General features: G+C 40.5%; 1 protein-coding gene across 1 annotated transcript; it reads right to left on the minus strand.

Annotated features, from left to right (window-relative positions):
* Nucleotides 1-990: 990 nt before the first annotated feature.
* Nucleotides 991-9,311, minus strand: NDUFB2 (NADH:ubiquinone oxidoreductase subunit B2). Its single transcript, XM_029616574.1, has 4 exons — nt 9,123-9,311; nt 8,465-8,609; nt 3,206-3,308; nt 991-1,091 (listed from the first exon to the last, which is right to left on the minus strand). Exons 1-3 carry the CDS (start codon nt 9,212-9,214, stop codon nt 3,234-3,236), a joined length of 312 nt encoding a protein of 103 aa, XP_029472434.1. The 5' UTR covers nt 9,215-9,311; the 3' UTR covers nt 991-1,091; nt 3,206-3,233.
* Between the last annotated feature and the right edge of the window lie 1,579 nt (nt 9,312-10,890).

A 10,890-nucleotide genomic window follows, 5' to 3' on the forward strand; every position in this document is an offset into this window, starting at 1 on the left:
CGTAATGTTGTTGTTGTCAGACTATGGGGTTTCAGCTGGTACGTGACGGAGGTTGACAACGAGGGGGCTGTTGTCAACGATGGGGGCTCCTTGCTAGCAAGGTGGCGGGAGACCCCGGGGCCTGGCTCCTTGCAAGTGGGCGGCGGGAGCCCACCCGGGTTCGGCTCCTTGCAAGGAAGTGGCGGGAGTGCGAATCGGGGTGTGAGGCCGGATCAGTGAGCCGGACGGCTGGTAATGACCATCCTGCCGGGAGCGGCGGATGGTCGGGGTGTGGGGATGCTGAAACCTGGATGTAATGTATATTGTTAAATGACGGCTCGGGCCGGTGTATCAATAAAGCTGCGGCCTTATTTAACCCAACTATGTCTATTGGAAATTATTGAGATGTGAATGAAGGGAGACGAGCGAGTGCGGTCACGAGTGCCCATATTACTGCCTTACTAAGTGGAGTACAAAGATACAAAATAATGAAATAATATATTGCATATCTCATAAAACAATATTATAAAATTATAGTTAAATATAACAATCATATCTGAAAACAGAGAGCACTTATCATCATTCTTTACCTTACTTCAACCCAACTCCCCTCTGAATGCTTCTTGGAGTCAATCCCTCCAGGCCCATCACCCAGAGCACCCCCAAGATTCGCTCTCCACTCCACAGGAACCTGGTCTAAAGCCTTCCCAGGAGTGGCCTCATCACAACTGCAGCACCATCTGCTGGAGACAGAAATGCTGAAGGCAGCACCCAACCCCTTCAGGGGGGACTGAAATCAGCTTTAAGCTTTCTTTTTTTTAATCCTTCTACATCTGCTGGCAGAGGGGGGACATAACCCACTTATCTGGACTGATCTGGCATGGATGAGGAAAAAAATAAATTGAAAAAGTACATTCTGAAAATAATAAAGGAGCAGCTGACCAGAGAGACTGCTCTGTTTAGTCTGATTACTTATTTCCCTGCTCCCAATAATTCGCATCAACACAGTCATTTGTGATTTTTTTTTAAGTTTATTTACACTGTAAAATATCCTTGTAAATCTGCCAAAGCTTGAGCCAGAGAGCATTATCCATGAGATGGAACTGCCAGATCTGTGTAAAAGGGGAGAAAGAAATGACAGTGATAAAACAAAGACATAAAAAAAAAAAAAGCAGAAACTTCCCCAAAATGTATCACAAAAAAATGATGCAATTCCTTCCCTTTTTCAAACAGTGCAATCTAAAAAACAAACAAACAGGTAACAGTGAAACTGCGCAAAGGTATAATCAGCTGCCTCTCACCACGCAATGGGCCCCAAGCAGTCTTCAGTGCTAAATTTCCATTATTCAGTTTCAGAACCCTACTTTCTGAAGTTTCATTATTTAATAGTTTATATGAAAAAATAAATACTTCTCAGCAAAGTTTAATGCTAGAAGAACCATTTCAATACTGGAATCTGCAGGCGGCAATCATCCTTATGGATGTTGCTCCATTAGTATGCAATCTTTTGATGGCATTACCATTACATATATCACATTATACTCTAAGAGCTTCGACCACCTGTACTAGTACAGGTGTTGTATATATTTTATGGTGCACCTGTAATTTAATCTATGTCGTAAGACTAAGCACATGATATGGTTGAGAATGATTGAACAATGCAGTACGATTTCAGGTGCCCCTAGTTGATCATTGTTTGTAAACTAGTCATATGTTTGAACACTTTCGGTTGGCAGTTTTGGAAAATCCTAGTGTTGGGAGACGTGGGGGTAATTTAGACCTTTTACTCGTCCAAAAGGAGCAGCGTTGAATATATTGGCTCAATACTTTGTACCCGTATGGGTTGAATAGAGGATGACTGGCAAGCTTGCCAGGGGCTGTTGGACCGCCTGGGACTCCGTATTGGTACAGGTTGCACGTGTCTGTTGATTTTCATCGGTTGGCGTGTGTTTTATAAGTCCTTTGATGTTGTTTGGAACTGTTCGGATTGAGTGTGGGTGCCATGTTGAGACCATGTCAGAACTTGAGGTAGGGGCATTATTTGCTTATTTTGATATATTTTCATGATATTTTCATTTTTGGTTTTGATTATGTGGTTTTTCTTTTAGTTTGTGTAACCTTTGAGACAGGCAAGGGTGGTCGCCGAAACATTGGCCTATGTCGGGTTGTGCTATATTGGTTTTGAGATAAGCAAAGTCATAATCAGTTTATCAGGGTGTTTTAAATAGGAGGAGTGTTTGAAAGACAGGTTTATTAGTTTTGTTAAAAAATATTCAGCAAAAATATATTTTTTCATATAAACTAATAATGGAACTTCTGAGAATTGGGTTCTGAAACTGTGCTTGATGGAAATTTAGCACTGGTCTCTGAAGACTGCTTGGGGCCCATTGCATGGCGAGAGGCAGCAGATTATACCTGTGCGCAGTTTCTCCGATACCAGTTTTCAGTTTTTTTAGATTGTAAGCGTTATTGCACTGTTTGATGCAATTGCTTCCCTTTTTCAAATTTTTTGGGAGTGATAAAACAAACACAGGATACTACATATGAATATTGCAGCAGAGATCAGGACTAAAAGTAACAGACAAATATTAAACTATTGCTTTGGACATGGGAGCAAAGTAAGAGTCCTTAACAAAATGTTTTAAAAATAAATTTAAAATTTCAGGTGTCTATCTGCCAACTGTTGCCTTGCTATTAGTACAATAACAAGTTTAAAATAACAACCCTTTAAAGTATAAATAAATGAGATTTAATCAAAAAAGCTGAATTATAACATGGATAGTAAGGTAAGAGAAATGTTGAGCTTTCTGGAAAGTAGAGGGCAAGAGGTGTGGGTATTTATTACTTTCTGGAACAATCACAGATTGACTGAAAGGCAATTCTGCCTAACAGGAGCAAGGTCTTCAAATGCCAATTAACGAGAAGAAAATATAAGTGCAATGAGATAAAGGACAGACCAGAGTGGCCTGCAATAAGAGATAAAATGGAGAAAGAAGTAGAGAACAGTTAAGAAATTAAAAATTTCCAGAAGAGTTCAGCATATTAGACACAGTGAGACCACCTGGCCTCTGTATTCCCCATCCCCTTCCTCTGGGTGCGACTTCTGCTTGAATGTGTCCGAATCCTGTGACTGTAACTTATAATTATCCCGACGTGCACAGCTACTTGTTCCTGTCCATAAGCCTGATTCAGGCCAATGAATGACCTTGTATGAAGAAACACCTACATGCAAATGGAAGAACGGATCTTGCAAACTATTCTTCATCATCTGGAGGAATTCCCAACTCTTCGTCTGTCCATTTAGAGGAGTCTGGATAAGGGAAATGGCCCTAAAAATACAAACATATCAAATGTTTATTAAACAAAGTGGGTACAATATGCCAAGAAAGATTTCCTTCTAGCACAAGAGGAGTGAGGATCTGCAAACAGGGACGGGAAAGGGTTCGAGAGAGAGAGGAAGGAAAGTGAGAGCAGTAATGGGGATAAGTGAGGTGGATAGTTGAGAAACAAGGGATTAGCACTGTGTTTATTTGGGGGGGGGGCTATGGCGTTCTCCCCCCCCCCCTCATTCAACACTGATCCTCCTTCGCACTCTCTCCAGTCTCTCCCAACTCCCTCCCATCTTAGATCCTCCTCTCCTCCACATCTATAATTCTCTCCTTCCATTTGGGATCTTCACCTTCCTCCACATCCTACCATCCCTCTAGCCCCCTCCCCAAATCTCCCACCTCATGCAGTCCACTGTCTCTGATCTTCCCTTCCTCCCCACCATCTTCAATCATCTCCTCTCCTATGTCTCCAATTCTCTACTGCCACCCCTTCCCCGTAATTCAATCCCCATACTGATCACTAATTATCCCTTTGCCCCACCTAAAATGTATAAACACGTTTTTTTATATAGTAAAAGAAAAAGTTCTGGAAGTTCCACTGGCTGACCGTTTCAATGCTTCTCTAGAGTTGGAAGTACTTCTGGAGGACCGGAAACAGGCGGACATGGTGCCTATTTATAAAAGCTGAAGGAGGAGGCAAAGACAGGCCAGTTAGTCTGACCTCTGTGATGAAGACATTAATGGAATCACTGCTAAAACAGAGGGCAGTACAATTTCTGGCAACCAATGGACTGCAAGATCTGAAGCAGCAAGGTTTTACCAGAGGTAGGTCTTGTAAGATGAATCTGATCAGTTTCTTTGATTGGGTGACCAGAGATTTGGATCAGAGAAGAGCACTGGATGCAGTGTACTTGGATTGCAGCAAGGCTTTTGACACTGTTCTGCATAGGTGATACAAATAAATTGAGCACCCTTGGTACGGGTCCTAGAGTGACTGACAGGGTTAGAGGCAACAGAGAGTGGTAAATGGAGTTCACTCAAAGGAGAGGGGCATTACTAGCAGTGTGCCCCAGGGATCCATCTGTTTCAATATTTTCATGAGTGGCACTGCCAAAGGTTTGTCGGGAAAGGGTTTTTTGCAAATACCAAAATCTACAACGGGGTAGACAGCCAGGAAGGTGTGAAAAATAAGAGAAAGATCTGGCAAAGCTCGGGGAATGTTCTAGGATCTAGCAGCTAACATTTAATGCTAAAAAAAAAAAAATACAGTTATGCATTTAGGATACAAAAACCCAGGTAGAGTATAGGAGTGAAATGCTTCCAAGCATGAAAGAAAAGAGATCTGAGGATGATCATATCTGATGATCTTAAGGTGGCCAAATAAGCAGATAAAGCAATAGCTGCATAGGGACAGGAGTGGTCAGCAGAAAAGGGCAGTGATATTGCCCTTGTATAGGTCCCTGGTGAGGTCTCATTTGGAATACTGTATACAATTCTGGAGACTGCACCTTCAAAAAGGATATAAACCAAGTGAAGTCGGTCCAGAGGGTAGTTACTAAAATGGTCAGTGATCTTCATTTTAAAGCTTACAAGAAGGATTTAAAGATGTAAACTATTATAACCCAGAGGATTTTGTGTCACTCTCCTCCAAAAAGAGACCCATGGCAGCTTACAACATATCAAAATATGACAGGATGGCATAAAATAAAAATGTGTATATCTATCTATCTATCTTATACATACAAATACAAAAGAATAATTATCTCTGTCCCTCATCTCAGAGAGGATCAGGAAAATCCATGAACACTTCCACCCCCTCCTAGTTATTTCTGAAGGAGCTCTCTAAAGGGTAACCCCCTTTAGCACGTCCCTTTGGGAGCATCCCACTGCCAGCGGCAGGCTCTGTATTATAATCCCTGCCAGATGTCATCATGGAGAGGCAGCTCTCCAGGCATAGGCACCAAATTTTGAAAGTTAGCGAGGGTGCTAAACGCAACACAAAATTACTGCACTCTAAACAAAGAAGAAATTTTAAAAAAACCCACAGTGGGTTGTGGGTGTGACTGACCAGCCTGTATTTAAATATCCAGGAGAAGGAACTTCAGACTGTGGTTATATTAAAAGAAAACCAGATGTCCTGTGTGCATCCTCTCTAGGAAGAGAGCTGAGCTTTTCTATGGTTGCCTGCCTCCTCTATTGAGCATGGAGAAGAAAGCATTTGGCTATATCTGCTGGAAACAAGGTGTTTGTGTGCTGGCAAGAGGAGGCAGCCTAGCATGGGATGAAGGGAATCTGGAAACAAGAAAGAGCAAGGGGAAATGGAGAAAAAAAACACAGAGAAACAGGTGACAGAGCAATGTGGAGAGAGACAAGAAAGTACATTTTGATACCAACACTTAAAAATTGACTCTATGTTGTGTTGTTCCACTGTAAATTGTTCTGAAATTAACTCTGCTAAAAGAAAAGAAAAAACCAAAACTGTACAGTCACAACAGAGTCACTCATTTGTGGAGGAAAACAAAAGAACATTTAACAATTATGTTAAACCAGTCTGATTTAATTCCATTTGGAATATGGAAAATGTGTGCCTGCCACCACTCCTGAGAAATCTGCCCCATCTTACTAGATTCTAGAATATTAGCACAGTGGTCAGGCAACCCCTCTACTCAATTTCCACACCATGGTGGCTAATTTTCCTCCAGTTCTACTGCACTAACAACTGTTACATACTCCAATTCTTTTTCCACTTCTGGATTATGCAACCCTCACTGCTCCCTTGTTTTGTTTCTTTAAGTGCATAAAAGTTAAGAGAAAGGAAACAATTCTGTGTGTGTAGCAATGGAAAATTAATTCTCTCACCAAAATCCTCCAAAATAATGCTGGCAGTGTTTTACATTATGGCAGCATATCTTCTTCAAAACCATCTTCAAACCCTCATCTCCTGCCATTACTTTCCTATCTGTGCATTCCCTCCACATCAGCTGGTCCTCATTCCAGTGCTGATTTTGAAAAATATTCTAAAAGTATTAGGATTTTCAAATTCACAAGAACTGTGAAGCATTGAAGTACAATATCTAGGCGAGATTCTGCCCCACAGCATTATGGAACGATATTATATCAATGCAACACTTTATGCTATTACAATAGTACAGCGTTAAAATACACAAATCCCTAGCAATATAAGTGAAACCCACAACAAATTTCAAAAAGGTAGACACAGCAGCCCATTTCCCATATGGGCCTGGAGCTGCAGTAGCAACTCTTCGTTATATTTATGCCCTATGGCCACAACTGCCAGACAAAACACGGACTAACATTTTTGTATGTACCACTTTTGCTAACATTTTAACATGGAGTTTGCGCATAAAAATGTATGTGCACATTAGCGTACCTCCATGCAAATCCCATGTTAATGAAGGCATTAGCTATTACTCCCTAATGCAGGGAAGTGTGTTAATGTTTTTTTTGATGCTAGAAATTTAACTCCTGACTAGAAACAGAATAAAAGTTAGATTTCAGGGGCTAGTGTTAAGTCTATAGTGCTATGCCCCATTATGGTCCTAGACCTGAAGTTCTTGGTGAGAGAGTATATGCAATGGACAATCATTATGTAAGCTCTTTGTGATACTTGCAGTAGCACAAATGTTGCAACTGTGCAGTGCTTACAACTGTCTAATTTTTTATTTTATTTAGATTTATATTCCACTTTTCACACTTTTTTCAGCACTTCAAAGTGGATAACATTCAGGTACTGTAGGTATTTCTCTATCCCCAGAGGTCTTACAATTTAAGTTTGTACCTGAGGCAATGGAGGGTAAAGTGACTTGTCACCTCATGCTTCTCCGGATTTGTGGACTGCCGAATTATACGATAGGTTCTCTTCAATTAATACAAAATGCAGCTGCTCTCTTGATTACCTCCTATCCTATCTGGGAGCATATTTCACCTGTGTTGTTCTCCCTTCACTAGCTTCCCATTAAATACAAGATTCAGTTTAAACTTTTGACCCTTATACACAACGTTCTTTATTTTGTTGGCCCTGTTTCTTCGGCTAATAAACTTGTAAAGCACGTTCCACCATGGTACTTAAGGTCTGCAGATAAGGGTTTTCTTCTTGTCCCTTCTGTTAAGAGCTACCATCTTCAGACTATTCGCTCTAGGGCATTTTGCTGTATCTGGACCCAGGTGGTGGAATACGTTACACATTGAGAACGCAGATTATAAATATTTCAGGAAACAACTGAAAGCGACTTTTTTTCATTTGGCTTTTATTTGATGTTGTATTATATATGTGTTTGTTTTTGTGTATTGTTTCTTAATACGATAATGTATTACTAGAAATTTTTGTTCACCACTTAGCACAGATTATTCTGCTATAGCTGGTAGAGAAAAACCTATAAATAAATAATTAAGGCCCATGATTCCAGTATCATGCAGCTTGGTCAATAGTTCTGCTACCAGTTTAATCACCATTATGAACCTGAAGAAACAGGTGCCAACAGTGATAAACAGTTGTGCATATGAGTACTGAATAATGGTGACAACTCTGCTACTGTAAAGTGCCTTCCCCAGAAAACTTACACAGCAAAAGATATCAGCACAACTGTCACCATGTGCAGCTAAGTGCCTTCCCCAAAGAGAAGCACATTTTACGCTCATCTAGCATGCTTTTTCTGTTGTTTTATGCTCCTAAACCATGGTTTGTGCACATTAAATAAGATTAATGGAAGCTATTCATTTTTTGCACCTTTTAGTTTTGTGTACTTTTTAACTCCTAATGTATTTGCATTCTATTAGTTTCCTGCATTGGAAGAAAAAATTTAAGCGGGTGTATAAAGAAAATATGGGCTGAAATTTAGCACACATGTTTTTACTCATCTTCTTAAATTGGGTTCACACCTTGAGCCTGATATACTATAGAATTTTTCAAATTGTGTGTCTATGGAAAAACCACCTTGTGCAACTAGTACTGTGAAGATATATTTTTTAATATTAGGTATTTTCATGGATATGAGATTAATAGACAAAGTGATGTATAACAGCATTAAATGGCTGCTGTTACTAGAATGAAGGTTCACTATATTGGATGCAATGTTTTCATTCATTCAGTCAGGTTTTCTGACCACTTTACCCTAGTGCTGTACTCGATGACTCACCAGAACTGCATCCGGATTATGCCAAAAATTCCAGAGGATCCAGAACCACATGAAGCTGCTGAGAAAATGAGCCTGTCTCACCTGAGACTTCGTTAGCTCAGGAAACTGTCTGTACCTTGGCTCTATGTGAACCCCTCCACTGCCACTGGACAGAAAGAAAATAAAGAACCAGAGACAATACAAATACATCATTCAACAGCCAGGATACAACTACTACCAAGAGAACAGTGAGAGACTTAACAGTGCTAGTAGTTAAGCATAAAACAATTATGCAGTCAGACAAAAAAAAAAAAATAAGTCTTTGAGGCGCCATATCTTCAAACAAAAAGAAATCCCATCTCTTCCAGAGCCAAAAACACAACATCCTGTATCATTAGGTGGGCCTGATATTTAGAAAATCACTAACACCGTTAAGACTCAGCAACAAATTCCTGCAAGCTACATTTCGTTCAGTGGCAACAGCTTGTAGGTAACAGGGATTACATGCCTTCGTACAGTATCAGTTTTCCACATCAGAGTCTCCAACCAGCTCAGGAGTTTAAGAAATTCCAATAAGGGGAACGAGGGAAGTATCGCTGCTGCAGCAGCAGTGATCCCTTTCTGGTTCGATTGATAATAGACCTGGTTGGCTTCCGGTAGCTACAACTTTCATACTCACTTCCGGACGTGAACTGGCCCATTCAGCCCTCCGCCTCTAAGAAGCCGAATCCCGGTTCGTACAGCGCTGCCAATGCCCGTCAAGGAAGACATGGCGCAGCGCTAGCAACCATTTCCGATCCCACTGTGACCTTCTGCCGAAATCCAGCACGCAAGCGCACAAGCCGAGTTCTGATAGGCGGAACCCTCCTCTTGCGCGTTAATTGGAGGTCGAGAGCTTCCACCCACATTTCTTCGATTGGCTCTCACGTAAATAACAGTGCTTATAGGGAGGCAAAATATACTCGCCTCCAGAAACTTAAAATTGCCATTTCTCAAATATTCGTCTATTTTGCATGACTTAAAAAAATGACGAGAAACACCCCTTTCCGCCAAATACGGAAAATCTGAAAAGTGCCAGATATAGGCGGATCTTTCAACTGGCAGAACCGATATTTGAAAGCGGGAGAATTGTTTTAGCTGGTATTTGCTTCTAGTGAAAGTGAAACTTCAGTAAATCCAAATTTGGCATATTCGATACATTTGTGCGTCGCTCCTTTCTGTGTTAGTTTGAAATTGCTTCTATTAGGAGAGAAAACCCTCTCTTTGGTGAATGGTTTGAGCCTATTTCCTTTGTTCCTACTAACACCGTCTGACACAGTCGGGGAGTAGAAAGCTGGATTGTTCTCTTTTTCTTGGACTACTAATGTTAAACATGGCCCTTGTCCTTTATACTAATGGTCAGTTTTCCCAATGGAAAGAGGCAAATTGTAAAGGCAGGATTTGTACTGGGGCTGGTGTGGTTTAGCGTATTCTTTAATGATCTAGAAAAGGGAGCAATGAATGAGGTGATTAAATTTGCAGATGACACAAAAATATTCCAAGTAAAAATCACTGGCAGACTGAATAACTGCAGAAGAACTTGCCAGATTTGAGAACTGAAAAAAACAATTCACGCAAGTTTATGCACACCAGATCTATATCAAAATCAATATACTTGTAGAGTGTTTCAAATGTCCATATTGGCACCAGTAGACTATACTAATGTCCATAATGGCATGAGTGGTATAATCATTGGTCACTTTATTGCAGGTAGCTCAAATTGATAAACTTTTGGGGGTTTTTTTTACATTTTTTAATGTAAATAAAATAATATTATGCACGTAGATATATGGAGCACGTATCTGCAAAAGATCAGGATGTTAAGCTGAGACAATTAAATCCTGCATTGATTACGGTGACTAAAACTTTCACTTGCCAGGTTGTCAAGAATCCTGTGTCTTGCAGGTTGTGAACAGTCCAAGGTCCAGCTGCAACATTTCAAGAGTCAATGCTCTCTGATTCAGGAAGTAAGACAATGATTGTGGAAGTTCTTCATTTCAAATAGTGCACAAACTACAGCATTTATGCAGATCTAAATAAGAAATAAAGTGTTTGTAAAGCCATAAATAGACTTTATTTAAAAAAAATAGTATTTGTTGTAAAAATCCTCTCATAGAAACCTGGATGGTCATTTGAAGAATGTGCATACATTTATAGATCAGACCAAGAAGATAGAAGGAATGAGTCAATTATAGCAAGCACAATTCTCACCAACTTCTAGGGGTCTAGGGCTCTCTTCAATTTCTTCCTCCACCAGTATATCCGGAGCCTCTGTTGGAGCAGGTAACAGTATCACGGGCAACTTGAACCCCTATTTACTGTCAGCTGTGGAATTTATTTAGGGACTTGGCTCTCCATTTCCTGACACTCTGCACTCAGGGCCCTGGCTCACACCCCACTACTCTATC

The sequence above is a fragment of the Rhinatrema bivittatum genome, chromosome 9 (assembly GCF_901001135.1).
Source record: "Rhinatrema bivittatum chromosome 9, aRhiBiv1.1, whole genome shotgun sequence".
Lineage (NCBI taxonomy): Eukaryota > Metazoa > Chordata > Amphibia > Gymnophiona > Rhinatrematidae > Rhinatrema > Rhinatrema bivittatum.

Coding starts and splice junctions, on each gene's coding strand:
- NDUFB2 (XM_029616574.1), bottom strand. CDS start 9,214: ATGTCTTCCTTGACGGGCATTGGCAGCGCTGTACGAACCGGGATTCGG. Junction 8,610..9,122: donor GGGCCAGTTCACGTCCGGAA/GTGAGTATGAAA, acceptor CTTTCTGTCCAG/TGGCAGTGGAGGGGTTCACA. Junction 3,309..8,464: donor ATAATCCGGATGCAGTTCTG/GTGAGTCATCGA, acceptor TTGTATTTTTAG/GGCCATTTCCCTTATCCAGA.